This window comes from Salvia hispanica, chromosome 3, assembly GCF_029641045.1.
Source record: "Salvia hispanica isolate PSC_SH4W2 chromosome 3, Shi_PSC_v1, whole genome shotgun sequence".
NCBI lineage: Eukaryota > Viridiplantae > Streptophyta > Magnoliopsida > Lamiales > Lamiaceae > Salvia > Salvia hispanica.
In genome coordinates this window covers 25744692-25761549 of record NC_142694.1, presented here as the reverse complement: position 1 = coordinate 25761549, position 16858 = coordinate 25744692, and the positions used below count along the sequence as shown (strand labels likewise).

General features: G+C 37.0%; 1 protein-coding gene and 1 non-coding gene across 9 annotated transcripts; both read right to left on the bottom strand.

Moving 5' to 3' along the window:
- Positions 1-3888: 3888 nt before the first annotated feature.
- Positions 3889-3960, bottom strand: TRNAT-CGU (transfer RNA threonine (anticodon CGU)). Its single transcript has one exon. It is a non-coding gene; the product is annotated as a tRNA-Thr (tRNA).
- A 1065-nt stretch (positions 3961-5025) lies between these two features.
- Positions 5026-12178, bottom strand: LOC148930444 (uncharacterized). Of its 8 annotated transcripts, none has more exons than XR_016136946.1 (9): positions 12050-12178; positions 10578-11520; positions 10046-10249; positions 8946-9780; positions 6461-8828; positions 5980-6247; positions 5456-5527; positions 5273-5364; positions 5026-5103 (listed from the first exon to the last, which is right to left on the bottom strand). XR_016136946.1 is itself a non-coding variant. In XM_089068039.1 (6 exons), exons 2-6 carry the CDS (start codon positions 11416-11418, stop codon positions 6218-6220), a joined length of 4278 nt encoding a protein of 1425 aa, XP_088924165.1. In that variant the 5' UTR covers positions 11419-11520; positions 12050-12178; the 3' UTR covers positions 5786-6217. The 8 variants fall into 8 exon arrangements, 1 of the variants encoding a protein (XP_088924165.1); XR_016136949.1 differs by having other exon boundaries at positions 5273-5359; XR_016136945.1 differs by lacking the exon at positions 5026-5103 and having other exon boundaries at positions 5137-5364; positions 5953-6247.
- Positions 12179-16858: the final 4680 nt, after the last annotated feature.

Sequence of the window (16858 nt, the reverse complement as noted above, 5' to 3'; positions counted from 1 at the left end):
TGTCACACATATATATGGTCTTTACTAATGTTTCAGTTTCGAGTAATGTAGTTGGAGAAAAGTCATATACTTATAGAGTAATGATATGCTACATATCTTATGTGAGAACCACTCTCATTTGACACATGTTTAGCGTTGTTCGTTTCGATTTATATATTTAGTTTGATTCTAATACATTAAAAATTGTTATTGAAATGTTCAATGTCACAAAATTCATAAAAACCAAAGCTTGATTTGCTCGTTTTCTCTATAAATTCAAATAAATTAATAAAATAACAAATCAAGCTTTGATAACATTTTTTGTGAAATTAAAAACTTCAATAACATTTTTTAACATATTAATTAGAATCAAACTAAATATATAAATCGAAACGAACAATGTTAAACGTGTGTCAAACGGAAGTGGTGTTCACATAAGGAGCCCATATAACGTGAGTAGCATATAATTCATGATCTATACTTATATATGCAGGAATTACCAAAGAAGTTTACAACTTACAAGTGATTAGAGTACACCAATGAGGAGCTTAATATATATATCTAATTAATGTATCATTTAGGACAAAAATTATCGCATTTTAATTTGAAATCTTATAAGGTCAGAAATCAGAATTACCACTACTTTTTATTGAACATTACATATGAAGTATATTTTTAGTCATTTTGCATTAAAAATATAAGACTGCAAAATTAAGGTATGGAATTAATTAAGTCGCAGATCCCATGCTGCAAGTTTTCGAATTTATAACAGAAAAGCATGCATATTAAAGTAATGGATTTGAAAATATTTACAGATGCTTTAGCTAAAGCCTTAATTGTATACGACCAGATTGCAAATAGATAATAAAACTGAAAATAAGACGAACATAAATTCGGCTGCGCGCTTTATGATTGCAAAATTAATTGGGATCCCAATAATTTGGAAGAATTAAACCTAAAATATAGATACATATGAAAGTGAAACCCATTATCAAGAGCTTGAAAACTTAATTGTTGCTATACATATATACCAGTTGATTATCGATCTTCTTCAGACCGCAGACATACATTGTAGGAGTATAATTAACTTCTTCTTCAGACTGCAGACATATATTGTAGGAGTATAATTAACTTCTGATGATGATGGTACGTTATAAGGTCATCCACATCCATGTCTCTCATCCATCTCTTAACTATCTCATCTGTTCATTATTCATGAGCTTCATTATATTTTTCATCTCATCTCTTAACTAAGAGACAACATCTGTATCTCTTCATTTCTTAATCATCTCATCCCTTAACTATTCATTCAATTTCATTTTTTATTTTTATTTCCAACAAATTCAATTAATAAAAACACCCTTTATTAATTAAAAGAAAATTACAATTTAAAATCCTAAAAAAATAAAAAAGACATAATTTAAAATAGTAGAAATTAAAAATTGCATACTTAAATTCAAAATCTTAAAACTCAAATCATAAAAAAATGGAGGCAAAGAAGCAGAAGAAGGAGTTCTCTAGTGACGATCACCTAACGATTGACAAATTTTGCCCAGGAGTTGGGCGTGGGCGGTAGAATCACGTGTCCTTGCCTGTACACACAACCGCTCTTGCAAAGACGGATGCACTCGACTTCAAGGCGGACTACTTGCGGCAGAGCTTCTCGTGGTTTTAGGGTCGAACCAATTTCCCGCCTCAGGTCTTTCGTCGGCGACAATCATATTGTGCAAGATTATGCACGTATACATGATGTCGACCATATTGTCGATAAACCACGAACGAGTCAGGGCTTTGATAATGTTGAATCGAGCTTGGAGAACCCCGAACACTCTCTCCACATCCTTGCAAGCAGCCTCTTGCTTCTGCGCAAAAAGAGCATGTTTTTCGTTCATCGGCCTGTTGAACGTCTTCACGAAGGTTGGCCACTTCGAATAGATGTCGTCGACAAGATAGTACCCCATTTTATACTAGCGGTTGTTAGCGATGAAGTTGATGGCCGGTGCTTTACCATTCAGAACTTCGCTGAAGAGGTCGGATGCGTTGAGCACGTTGACGTCGTTGTTCGATCCGGGGACCACGAAATACGCATGCCAGATCCATAACCGGAAGTCGGCAATGGCCTCGAGTATAACGGTGGGGTGGGTGCCTTTGTGGCCGCTCGTGTACGATCCCTTCCACGCCACAGGGCGGCAATTCTTCCATTGTTAATGCATCCAATCGACGCTCCCGAACACGTCTTCGTGAAGTCGGAGCAGAAACTAACAATCTGCGGTGGTTGGCTTCTTCAAAAATTCGTCGGTGAAGGCTGCCCGGACGCCTTTGCAGAAGTTCATCAAACAAAGTCTCTTAGCGCTTTCTTCGATGTGCAGGTATTCGTCGAACAAATCCGCCGATTGTCTAGTAGCAAGCTGACGGATTGCTGCAGTACATTTCTGGAGGGTCATGTGACTAGGACGGCCAATAGCATCGAACCCTTCTTGGAAGTACTCTTCTCGGGCCGCCAATGTATTTGCGATATGCAGAAATAGTCGTTTCCGCATATGGAAACGGCGACGGAAGTATGTATCTATCCATACCAGGTTCTGACAGAAGTAATCGCGTACCAACCTTGCGGCGGCTTCCTCCCGATCACGATGGATGTAAATCTGGGATCGCCTTTGAGGAGGCGTCGCGGCTTCCTCCTTCCTACGTCGATCTTCTTCTAGCGTTTTTTCCATTATTCGACGCATTTGCTCAAATGGATCCATGAATGGATTAAATTTGGAAGAAGAATAACGTTTTTAAGATGAAGAATGTAGAGTGTTTGAGTGAGAATAGAGAGTTTTTTTATGGTGGATAATTTGTGGGAATGATTTGGTATTTATAGAAGTGATTGGAGGCTTTAATAAAATTGAAAAAAAGTTATAAATTTGAATAAAAAATGGCTATAAACGACTAGTACTCCCTCCGTCCCATAAAAGTTGAGACAAAACTTTTGGGCACGGATATTAAGAATTTATATTAAATAAATAGGAGAGATAAAAAAAGTAGAAAAGATAAGAGAGAGTAAAGTAAATGATAGAATAAAATAAGAGTGATTAGATGTTTTGTCTTTTGTTAAAAAAGGAAATGACTCAACTTTGTTGGGACGAACTAAAAAAGAATACGACTCAACTTCTATGGGACGGAGGGAGTATAATTTTAGGGATTTTTTTAAAAAATTTTATTTTAATTTTTGATTTTTTTCTAAATATAAAAAAAAACAATTTTAACGGATATAAACGACGCCCACTTGCGGGCCGGCGAGTGGGCGTCATAGACGAATGGGAGAGCACCACGTCGCCATGGCGTGTGGCGAGACAGCTCGCGAACTTCCTCTTCCGTGCGAGACGCGCGACGGGCTGGAGACGAGCTGGGGACGAGATGGCTTCCCGCATCGCCCGCATCGAGACGCGATGCGGATGCCCTAATGCATCACTTTTTTTACATGCATAGTAATCCATCCGTTTCTTCATAGTTGAATCATTTTTCCATTTCGAAAAATTTCTCATAGTTGAGTCATTTTCATATATGGTAACTTTTTTCCCCTTTTTTACTTTACTCTATCTTACTTTATTCTCTCAACTTTATTCACTTTATACTTTATTCTCTTTGCCTTTTCATCTCGCTTATTTTTTTATCTATTTATTTAACACACTCAACATTCCTTTCTAAAACTCCGTGCCGAAAAGTTACGCCTCAACTATGAAGAAATGGAGGGAGTACCTATTGATGATTATCCGTTTTTTCAAATTTTGGGTACAAGAGGAAAGAGGGAAATCACGTGAGATCACCAATAATTTTTAAGTTTTCAACTATCCAACTCATTTTTCGTATTAAAAAAACAGTAGAGAATTAAGCAAAATTGACACAGAATTCAAAAACAAGGAAAGCTCCCAGCGAGGATCGAACTCGCGACCTTTCGCTTACGAAGCGAACGCAATACCACTATGCTATGGAAGCCAGTTGTTCATTTCCCATTCCAAATAGAATAAATTCTTTTTGCAAATTACCCAAGCAAACATCTTAGATTTATATGCTTAGAAGATTTCTTGGATTTTTATATATTTCTCTTTCGTGGAGGCTACGTAGTCTGTGCCTTCCTCGTCGTGGTTGGAGCTGAGTCGTCTGAACTTCTCGACTAAGTTGTCGATGTTTTGAAGCTTGTATTCCTTCCAACTGTGTAAAGGAATTTCTCCAATGATGTTTAAAGCTCAGATCTTTAGCAGGTTTCATGATCACTATTTGAGACTCAGCACGTCAAGACTTTGTGTGGAAGCAAGAGCCCCCTGAGCATGGCTTCCGATGCTCTACTGATCTCGCCTCGTGTTTGGGCCTCAACTGTTTCTCCTCATGCTCTAGTTTTGGATTTTGCAGAAACTTTGTAGTTCGCATTGCTTCCAAGACTGTGTGAACTCGAGATTCTTCAATCTCTTCTCGATCTCTCTGTAAACGGAAAGGAATGCAGTCTCGGCCTATGCTGCACCCATCGTAGCTTTTGGCTGTGGTGTCTGAGAAGTCCTCCCTTCTCTGTGCTTCCATAATTCCTTTTTGATTTCCAACAAACAAGATGATTTACAGTCACTCCATCCCCTCGTCACGCATGCTTTTTCGAAGCAAAGTCGATGATTTCTAACAAACTCGGTGATTTGTAGTCACTCCGGCCCCTTGGTTAAGCAATCATTTACAAGTGCACAAAGATCACAATCTTGGTGATTATTTAGGTGCCTTAGTATGATACTCTAAATTTACATTTCTAGAATTTGTGCTCAGATAATTGGAAATTTGGAACTATATATTTATCCTCTTATAATTTGAATCAAGAATTAAAATTAGTACTACTTGAATTGTATTGGATGTGATTCATCTGCGATATCAGTAGTGTTTAATTACAAATCCTGAAAAATTATCATTACCAATCTTATTATTAATAATAAGATCTTATAAGTTTGCACAACAATCCAATAGCAACAAGCAAAATACTGAGTTGAAGAGGTTGACAATATGAAAAATTATACACACGGAACAGAGGGGAAAAAAACCTTGAAATGTTCTAGCAGTTAACAGAAGCATTGGTAAATATCTCAACCTGTATTCACTAATGATCTGTGCTAACAAAAAAAACAGAAATAAGAATAGTACAAAAACCTTGGTGAATAAGAATAAAAGTATAAAAAATCAGTAATACTTAAACATGAGGAAATATTACAAACGAAATTTATAACATAAAACTGGATATAATTCTAACATCAAACCTAAGAAATTAAAATTGTACCTCAAATTCAAAAGAGGTACACTCTTCAGCTGTATATATCAGCATACTCACTCTGGATACAGTTTCCCAATGTGAAAGGTAACATATCTAACCTAGAGAAATGCCCATTATCAAATTTTACACTACTTAGGCATAAAATAAGTAGCTATTTCAAGATCTAGACATGTTTTTAACCAAAATTACCTCATAATCCCGAACTAGTGGTTTGGCACTAGCCCTTTAAGCACCTTGAGCCTCAAGTTGCAACAGCAAAGCCTGCAGTATATATACCACACCAGCAGAGTAAGTGATCCCTGTAGTAAATGTTTTATCGCAACATGCAATACTGATATAAACATAAATGCAAACGGAACCAGAATAATCTAAGACCGCCCTGCCCTTAACAAGTAATACCATACCTCAACCAGAAAGCAATGTGTAAACAGAATCAGACTATGCATATATTGACACTGGTGCACAGAGTAAAAAGAAAATGTATGACAATGTGACAGCTAGGATAATAGAGAGGGAGAATACTGCAAGTTAGAAATTTCTTTAACGAGATTTTGTAATGGATAATGTACATTACTAAAGCAAGAAAGATAAACAATAAATATCTCATGAAAGACGAAACAGATACAGATTAAGGTATAACTAAAAATTTAGAAGACCTAGCTCAAGAAGAGGAATGCATTACGTACAAATTTTGCAACTCCCCCATAACTTACAGCTAAATTTACATTCATATCAGCATTCTGATATTTACACTGCAGTAGGCTTTACTTAAGAACTGTTGGAGATGTTTGATTTAATTGACCAAAGAACTCCGGTCTACAAATCTTCTTCAAGCCACCAGAACTCCAATGCAATTAAAAAGGCCTAGTCATCTTAATCCTGCAAATCTGGGGCATGATTTAGAGGTCCAGGCAGGCAAGTCGAACCTTTGATGCAGACTCCAGTCAGATCTTACACCTTAACATATTTGTCAACATATCCCTACAAGGAAAACATAGAAAGAATAGTTAGAGAAAATCAATTGATAAGCCATAATTAAATAACAGTAATAGAGCATACACTCAGCCAAGGAGCTGGTAACATAGATAGTCTCATCCACCAATTTTTTAAGAAAATGCAATAAATTCATAATCATTGAATACTGTAACTGGCAAACATCACGCCAGAAGTGAACTAGTTTCAAAGATGGCCTACCATGACAAGCTTTGTTAATTTTCCTCTTGAAGAATCAATGTAGTGATTTATTTTTGCCTGGGATTTGGGTACTTGGTGACTTTTCATTGCTCCAGATACTTTATCAACAGTTTTCTTGACAATGGTCTTAAATGCCTCCTTGCTCATATTACCCTGCCGCCATGACGGCTTTAGAACATCCTTCACAAAAGCAGCAATGGAAATCTTAAATAGTTTTGAAGACTTCTCCTTGCTTTTCTTGTTTTTTCCAGAACTCTTAACCTGATCAATCTCAAATTCTCCTACATTCATGTCAAGTGCATCATTAGGAGTACTAGGGTCACTGTTCAGGACAGGCCCCATAGCCACATCAGCTGTCTCCCCGCATTCTTCTTTTTCTAAAGAATCATCAGCTGATACAGCTGTTTCCCTTCCCTGCTTGTTAGCCTCCATATTTAACGACCCTCTGGACTCATAAAACTTCAGATCATCAGAATCACCAGTAATTTCATGTTTTAGACGATCAGCTTTACTAGTTGAATTTGAGTTTTGTTCAATGCTATCAAATAGTGGATCATACTGATCGCCGACTGGTCTTGAAACACTCTCAGGTGGCAGTAAAGAACTAGAAGACATCATATTTGTTGAGCCAGCACACTGATTTCTATGTGGATCAACCGGGGCTGAGCTTAAACCAACTGGGGTGACATATGTAGTATTGGCGGTTGCATCATTTTCCCGTAACAAAGTGTTTGAACTCAGTTTGGAGCTCAGGGGCAGATCAAAAGTTGATGCATAAGGATTGAAATGATTTGAAATTTTTGACCCAACGAAGCAATGCACATAAGAGCGGTTCCTTTCAAGAAAATCTTGACTAATTCTAGAAGCAGAGGAACCCATAATCCCAGGCTCAGGAAGTTTTGGGGGGACATCACCACTAGCAGAATATTGCATGCCATAAGAAGCCTGCTGGAAATGAGAATGACTATGAGAAGAATTACTGTCAGCAGGAAGACCTGCACCAAGAGAACTTTGGATTCCCTTAAATGCAGACTGTCTCGATAACGGACTAGTTTGAGCCTGAGTAAATGATTTTGAAGAACTAATGCCCTGTGCTAGTTCTCCAGATAAATGGCCTTCATCCATCATGCGGGGACCACCCTCTCGACTTGTTAGACTGCTCACTTGCAAACTGCTTGATCCAGAACCATCAGTTCTATGTAGCATTTGATCAGGTTCTCGGGCAAAGGAGTATGCCTGATACTCACCAATCTGAGATCGATTACGCATTTCAGTTTGATGGTTTCTCAAAGATGTATGAGAGTACAGGTCATTGCAAGGAGGCAGTAAAGACTGCTGCATATGTTGTGAAGGAGTGCTATGCTCTAGAGATGCTGCTGCTGCTGCTGGAGGAGGTAGAGGTAGATGTAGAGGTTGAGGTTGAGGTAGAGGTAGAGGTAGAGGTAGAGGTGGAGGTGGAGGTGGAGGAGGCAAGCTTGATACAGATTTTAATGGACCAGGAAAATGAGAGTGCTGGTATGTTACTGGTGCTTCATAACTGGAGTAATTTTTAGGAGTCAAATGGTTCTGTGAAGTAGGTGGATTTGAGTAGTAATTTTGCAAGATGGGTGGATCAAATGAAGCGCTCACGGGCTGAGATGCTGAAGGCAAAGGAATGGATAATTGATAAGGATGATTGACAATTGGTGGATTGAAGGACCAGGATGGGACTCCTTGATTGGAATAGGGTATCAGCAAATGACTTTCAACAGACCTAAGTTGACTACTAGGGTCCTGTCCATCGGCTGGATGATGGGTTTGTGCGCCAGCTAATACTTGCGCAAGTGAAGACTCGGAGGGCAAATTGTCATCTGTCCTTATAACTTGTTGATCAAGGATTTGGGGGATCTTGTCAGAGTGCTTTGATGCTGTTTCTGGAATCAGATAATTGTGTTTACCTGCGGGTATGTCATCAGCAGGATAACCTGAAACGATATCTATTTTATCAGGAGACTGACTAGTGGAAACAACTGGCAGTCTTTTTGCATCTTTTGCTTCCCACAAAGCAGGCACATCTTGAGAGAGTCTCCTACCCTTATCATTTACTTCTTTTTCAGTTAGAACCTTGCCCTCCTCTTGAAAGTTGGGACTCCGTAGAGTAGGTGGAGCATCCCAATTATGATGTTTTCCCCTACTGTACCTAGATCTGTCACTCTTGCCTGATTCATGGTGTGAATAGCGACAAGCAGCTCCACGGTAACACTTGCCTTGGAGAAAGTCAAAGCATACTGCAGGTTGAACCTTCTCCCGTCTCAGTTTATCTCCACTGAATTCAGTATCACGCCTTGAAACAGGTGATCGACTCCTACTTCTTCTCCTTGGAGACAAACTGGGAATAGATAGCAAGGATATGAAACTTATGTCATGTAAAGTTAGTATATAAGCAATGAAATGGCATTAAACAAATATGTCAAACAAGTGTTTAATCAAATAATCTAACTCTAACCAGCGAGATCGGTCACACCTCTCTTTTCTCCTCCATGGACTTCTCCTCCTCCGCCTCCTCCTATCAGAAGGAGACCGACTTCTGCTTTGACTTCGACTCCTTTTTCTAGTTCTTCTTGCATGCCTCCGCACATGACGCGGTGAATCACTCAAGTCACTGTCACTAACATCTTCCCTAATCAATCTACCAAATTTATCTACCTTTGGTTTTTCAGCTTTCATATCTGGCTTGTGTGCATTGGCCTCCTCAATACCAGCACTTTCATCATAATTCCTGGAAGAATCTTTTGACTGACGTGCTGTATAAGTACCGCTGCTGACAGGTTTTTGGCCTTTATGGCTTCTATCTGAAAATTTAGCTACAACCCCAGTTGTAATATCCAACTTATCAGCTTGCATCACATTAATAGGTGATCTATTAATAGACTCAGGGAGCACGTGCTTATTAGACTTTGACAGACTCTTACAACTGTCTGCTGACCCAACATCATGCCCCTTCTCAGAATAATAATTTGTAGTTGCATCACTTGTAGATGGAAGGCTGACGTCTCCAAGATTTTCTTCCTCATTTTCAGAAGTACTGTTGGAAGAATAGTCCTGTACAATTTTGGCAGGATTTGCTTCATTCATGGCCTGACCAGGAAGTTCCCCATAAACAGGTTCTGGATGAATAACTGGTCCACCAGATTCGCCAAAATACTTATTCTTGGAGGGCGACTTGTTTACGCTAGCATCCAAGGAGATTTCTTTATGTCCGTTTCCTGGCTTTCCTAACTCAGCTCTAGAAAATACCTTCATGGTGACGGGTAAGTTACAATCAGATGCAACTTCAGAACCTGCAGACAAATCTTAGATTAAGTGAGTCAAAACGAACAACCCAACCATTTGAAATACAGAAAGAACAGCCAATTAGCAGGATAGATTGCCAAGAACTTCAAGAAATCAATAGTGTGTGCCAAATACCAGCTTAAAAAGACCAGTGAAATGAGCAAGTAAGGTACATGCAGTTTTGTTATTGTGTGAAGAAGGAAAATAGGTAGCAAAGGCACGGAGATTCTGTTAGTCATCAGAGCCATAAAATTACAGAAGGATTAGATATACCTCCTTCTTTGGCATGTGCTACAGAGGCTTCGGCAAACAATAAATTTCCATGTACTGAAATTTCAGAAAGTCCATGTCCGCTAGTATGCTGCAGCGGTTGTAGTTTCTCTGCTGTATAATCTTCTTGAGACATTGGACCACACTCATCATTTGAATTAACATGTGGGCAATTCTTTTTCTCCTCATCAGGGTAAGTAATATCATCTAAAAGCCAATATAGAAAGTAATCATTAGTTCATTACTATATAGACCATTTGTATGCATACTAGAGTTCATTACATTAATTTTAAACAATACTCCCGCTGGCCACAAAAAAAATGCCACATTGTAGACAGCATGGGATTTTTAAAACAGTTGGTGGTGTGTGAGTGGAGTAAGGATCCACTTTTAAAGTGTGGTGAGTTGTGTGGATCCTCCTACTATAAATGGAAAGTGGCAATTTTTTTGCGGATGCGTAGAAAAGGAAATTGTAGCAATTAAGGTAGTATATGGCATGGTATATTGCAACTATCCAGCAAAGCATTAGGCTAACCTTCCATGTCCATATCAGAATCAGTGTGGGTATCAGCAACCTCAGCATCCACTGATCCCACTTTGAATTCACTATCAGTGTGTTGAAACTGAACCTTTGGATCATCCATAGACTTCCCATGAGGTGGACAGTCTAACTCCAAATTTTCTTCATCAGGGAGTCCCTTCTGGCTCTGATTTCCTTCTCTCATTGACAGAAAATTTGATGATGGTGAAGATGGTGGAAGAGGTGGGACTGTAGGGGGTGGAGGGGGAGGGAGAGGCAGCACTGGTGTCATCGACTGTTGATAGGAATGTTCCCGCATATGGTTCACAGAGGACCCACACGGATCAGACGTCATAACATTAGAACTAGAAGAGTAATGTGGCAGCGGGGGTGGGGGAGCATGAGAAGGATGCCCTCTTTCAAGAGTATTCCCTTGTGAGGAAGTCAATTGAAAAGCACTCTGGCCTTGAAGAGGTGGTGGAGGAGGAAGTTGATGTACATTTTGACTCCAGGGTAAAGGCCGTTGCTCAATTGTTGAATAGGGATGAGAGATTTGGTTGCTTATCTGCGGAGGTCTTGGATGATGTGCGTAAGATTGACCAGTACTCATTCCACCTGACATAACTGGTGCAGATCCACCGTGGTGTTGAACATTCGTCATGACGTGCTGATATGGAACAGCACCTGGTCTTGGATGAAAAGATGGGTGCCCGTGTTGAGTAACTTGCAGCTGTGGAGGGATTGGGCCATAATGGGATGTAGGAGGAGCAGTGGTTGCAGGGTGTTGCTGAAATGCAGGCGGTCGTGCATAAGGATCCTGGCCGACCTGAATATTGTAATTCCCTCGACCATGCATCCCTGCACCAAACTAAACCAGTAATCAAACGGGTTTACGTTCACACTTCACACCACCTTCCACATCAGGTTCAATGTTCGATAATGCTTCTCGGGAATAACTCTGAAACAAAAACAAGTAAATGGTTCTCAACTTGTACAAAAATTGCCACTAAAACTAAACGAGCCCAATGTATTCATAACAATTAAGATACAAGAAAGGGATATTCACGAGAAAGATGGCAGTGACAAGCCTTTAAAGTAAGCATAACACCCTTTCTCCAACATAGTATTAAATTTAGCTTATATACATCAATCCTCACAATAAGCCTACTTCTGGAAGCATAATTTTTTAGCATGGCATTGTTACAAGAGCTAAGAAATGGAAAGAAAACACCCAAACTACAATATCCAACATCAATTGTGCCAACTTAGAGAGACAAATAAGCAGAAACCATCCTTGATTACAGCAAATGCCAATCAATATTCAAAATTGTTGCATTCTCTGCTCTGTTTCAGAAACCTGCGACTCCAGCAACGGCGCAAGTAAACTCTTACAAAAAAACGATACATATCTGATTCCCATTCAAATTCCATCTCAAAAAGCCAAGTAAAAACGCAACGATTCAACCATGAAAAGCTTAAATACTTACGAGTTATGAAGGAGGGAAACTAGCTGAAATTCTGATGGAAGAAGAGTCGAAATGGAGATGGAGTTCGATGCACTGCGAAAGGGAAGAGACGAAAACCCTAATGCGCTTTACCTTTACAAATTTAGACAAAAAAAATTGTGGGGTATTTGCATAATACATATAAAAGATTTTACCTATATTTCAAATTAGTACTATAAAATATTTTAAATTTACATAATATCATAAAAAAAAGTTTAATTAGTGTTCAAAATTGTTACATTCCATCTAAAATACTTAACACCGGTAGTTTTCTTTTTGTATTAATTATTTATTTTACCGTTGTTTCTTTTAACTCATGGCAGCAAGAAATAAATAATTGTTTTTTCAAAAATATAATTATTTATTCCGTCTAAATAATACTCCAGTAGATTGGTTTAGATATTGGAAAATTATTTATTCAACCAAGCAAGCAAGAAGTCGAATTTACTATTTAAACAGTAAAATAATTATTTGTTGCTTCTAAATATTTAAATTGGTCATGACTAATTGACGTAAGGCACTGGATGAATCGAATTAAGGATGTATTCTACTGTTATGGCTAATTCATCCACCAGCAGTCAAATTTAAATAAAATAAATACAACCAACTAAGTCACAACATGGTTGAACATGGTTGCAATCATTTTTTTATTAAGCCAATTTAGTTTTTGACAGCAACTATGAGTAAAAACATCAGATAATACTATCTATCAATGTATGCTTTTATACTGCGGGGTATAATTATAGTTTAAAATAAGAAGAGTGGCGGTGTTAAGTGTTTTAGACATAATGTATCAATTTGGAACACCAATTAAACCTTTTGTATGATATATGTAAATTTAAAATATTTTGTAGCTAATTTAAAACATAGGTAAAATATTTTGTATGTATAGTGTAATTATCCTGTAAACTATCAGATACTATAAATTAGATTATAGACTAAAATACAATTTATTGCTAAAGAATGGTTTATAAATTAGGTAGGGTCGGCAAATCACGTGGATTGAGTAGTTATCGTGTCAATCCGATATCGATCCAACTCAATAGGTCCCAACCCAATAACTTTATGCATGTTCGTGCGGATCATCGTGTCTTGCAATAAAATGTCAGTCCTAGCGTTAACGATAGTAAGTGAGTACTACTCTATAAATTTAGCTTGACATGACTCGATAATGATCAAAACATGATATTACACAATTAAAGTAGTATTACACAATTAAAACATGTTATAAAATGATTAAAATTGTACTAGGATTTCAATCTAAATAATATTTAAAAGTTTAATATTTTTTTAATTAATAAAATAATAATTTTATTTCTTAATGGATAACCCTAACCCGATCCTAACCCAATCCGATATTATTGGGTTGACCCCTATAATGACCCAAACCCAAAAAATTGTGTTAGTGTCTAGTACACTTTGTGCATGCTTGTGTCGGATTATGTTGTAGGATCAAAAACTGTTAACCCTAAAATTAGGGATATTTGATTCCCTAAATTGTGTATATGCTTGGGCAAATAGCTGGAAAACTTTTTTCTTATATATTATTATATCTTCTTCTTCTTTCTCTAATTATTTTTTTAGGTAATTGGTTAGAAAAATCATAAATTATTGCTGAAATTTGGTATTTCCCACAACCTTTAAAGTTGGTCGAACAAATCACAAACTTTAACGACGGTGTGAATTTCCCATAGCGACTGATATTTGGGAATTAGAGGCTAAATAGTAGGATTGTTACTTGGATATTAATAATCTCTCATGAGATTTATTAATACACCTCTATTTTAGAAATGATGCATATGCTATCACATGAAATTAATTAATTCACGTCAGTATTAGCCATGACCGAAAATAATTATTGTGGGAAATTCGCACAGTCATGAAAGTTCGTGATTTATCCGACTAACTTTAAAGGTGGTGAAAAATACCAAATTTCGACAATAGTTCATGATTTCTCTGACCAATTACCCAATTTTTTTCTATAACCACAATTTACGTACTCATTTTGAAAAAAATTATAGAATTTAACATAGAGTACGGATTTGATATAACTTTAAAGGCTGGAACCATTTTGTGCTTCCAAAGGCACGAGCTATAATGCCCTTATCGCCGGCTTCTCTGTCAGCTAGCTACCACTGCAGGTAGTGCATCTGAGTTTATCATTTCAATATCTTTGAATCCAGTGACCTGTTGCTCAACATTTTGGTCAACTATGGGTAGCATTTGACGCTGAAGGCCCTTCGTCCAACTCAAGAGATCTTCACGGGACAAGGGTCTTTTTGGAGAGAAATTGCGGAGCATGCCATTTCTTGAAAGCTTGCTGACAATAAATTCAACCTCAGCCAACCTTGAATGTAAATTAGGGTCATTGGGTGAAATATCATCAAACATAATGTGGTATGATTTTCAATGTAGTTCGCCGGTAAAACTCTGGATGTTATGTTCTCGGATAAACTGTTGTCTTTAACTAGTTAGCGAGCAAACTCGCGTCGTGAACAAAGATATGCTGATTGGACGTTTTCTTCAATCACATTTAACACTTGGAAAACAATAACTATTGGTTGATCATCAAGTAATTTAAGTAGGTGAACAATGTCAGAGATGATAACTAGACGATTTTGGGTTGGGTTAGTGTTTGGCCTTATTGGATTGGGTCAATATTAAGTTAAACCGATAACGACCCAATCTGGAGGATTTGCCAACCATAAACTAAGTTATTAATTTATTGGTTGATAGTTTAATAGAATTCTAAAATTTGGCTTTTGTCAGTTATTTTGGTTAAAATGATCAATAACAGATAAACAATCTCAAAATCAAACTAAAACCAAAAATTTCAACTATTGGGCGACCGAAAACCAAACCTTAATCAAATCGGCGTAGTTTAGAATTTTACATGTGTATCCCTAGTCTCGCACATTCAGAATGCATTGAGGCTTTTGCAGAATGAAACACCAATCAACCTACATATAATTAACATTCAATTTATAAGGATGACATTCATAACAAATAATATAGTAACTTACAATAACACATACCTAGGTACAAAAAAGTGGGCTAATTCAAATTTGGATCATCGAGTACATTAACCATACTTTTATGCTGAAAAACACGACGAAAATAACAAAGTGAAATTAAGTGCAATTATATGGTTTTCAATTTATGAAATAAATGGTACTATATGACTGTTTACAATAGTCCACCAAAAACACGGCTACAAGCTAACAAAACTCATGTTTCATTGTGAATTGGTATAGGATTTGGCATCAACAAGGAATTAATATACGCTTGGAGGTTTGAATGAAGAACATATTCCTAAGGTTATATTGCCTCATTTTCTTTTGTTTTCTCAAAACTATGACCAAAATGGTGCCATGACGTTACCTATATAAATCTTAGAAGCATGCCAATGATAAGTTTAGTGGTGTATAGGCTTGGGATGAAGTCTTGCTGGCTCCACTGACCCAATGTGCAACAGTGGAGTTGTTTTACTGATATGAATTCTATGAGCATGCAAGTTAAAGAGATATGTATATATGTTGTACTATGTTGGATTCATATAACTTTATACTCCATTCGTCCCATAATAAAAGTCACATTTAGAGCATTAGCAATGGTTGGACCTTCCCATACGGCCCTCCCATGCCACATCAGCATTTTGCCAAATGGCTTATCTCCCTGCAATGGAAGGGCCTTCCCATAGGGCCCTCCCATTCCATTTAATTTTTACATCATCACTATTTTGTTTAAATATTTTTGCACTTCTATATTTAATATATTATCAAATAAAATAAATTTAAATGCAAAAATATTAATTCGCAAAAATATTCGTTGTATTACAATATTGAAAAGAAAAAAACAACGAAATGCAAATTTAAATAAAACTAGAGAGAGAAAAATTATTTAAAAAAATAAGAGAAGAAAAAGATGATGGTGTGGGAAATAGAATGAAGGGAATGGGGTATTTATATTACAAAATATGGAATAAAAATTCAAAAAAAATGAAAGAAAATGGGATCTCATTTCATCGACCATGGCCGATATATCGGCCCATTGGAGGGAGCCCTTGAACGACCCTTTCGCTGCAATGGTTGGCCGATGAAGCCGATGGGGAAGGCCTTCCCATCGGCCAACCATTGCTAATGCTCTTAGCCATTTTGGTCTGTCCCACAAGAAGAGTCTTATTTCACTTTTATCATAAATAATAAGTAGGTCACACATTCCACTAACTCACTTCACTCACATTTTATTATAAAACTAATATAAAAAAATGGATGTCATATTCCACTAACTTTTCTAACCCATTATTCTTTACATTTCTTAAAACACATACCCACACCAAATATATTACTCCTATTATGGGACGGAGTATATCTTAATCTATACAATATATAAAATGAGAGTTTTGGGGGTATTTAGGGAAATGGCCATTTAAAATAGATATTAAATAAATTAAAAATAAATATTTTGCAAATTATAGGAATAGACGTATAGATATGAAAAGCCAATATGTGGATTAGTTTGTTATGCCTTCAATAAAATGAAACTGTCGATGATTTAATTTGTAATCAATTCGAAATATTTAATATTCCTAATTATAATATTTGTAACTGTCATCTTATTAAAAAATTGTATTACTAACTCTTAAATATGGCTTTTGTTAGTTGGTTATTTAATTTCCATACTTAGTGGATTAGTGGTATAGTTAGTGGTAATATTGCATAATAATATTTAGCCAAAGAAAAGCAAAACTTGAAAATAAAATCTAATTTCTAACTCTTAAATATGTCTCCC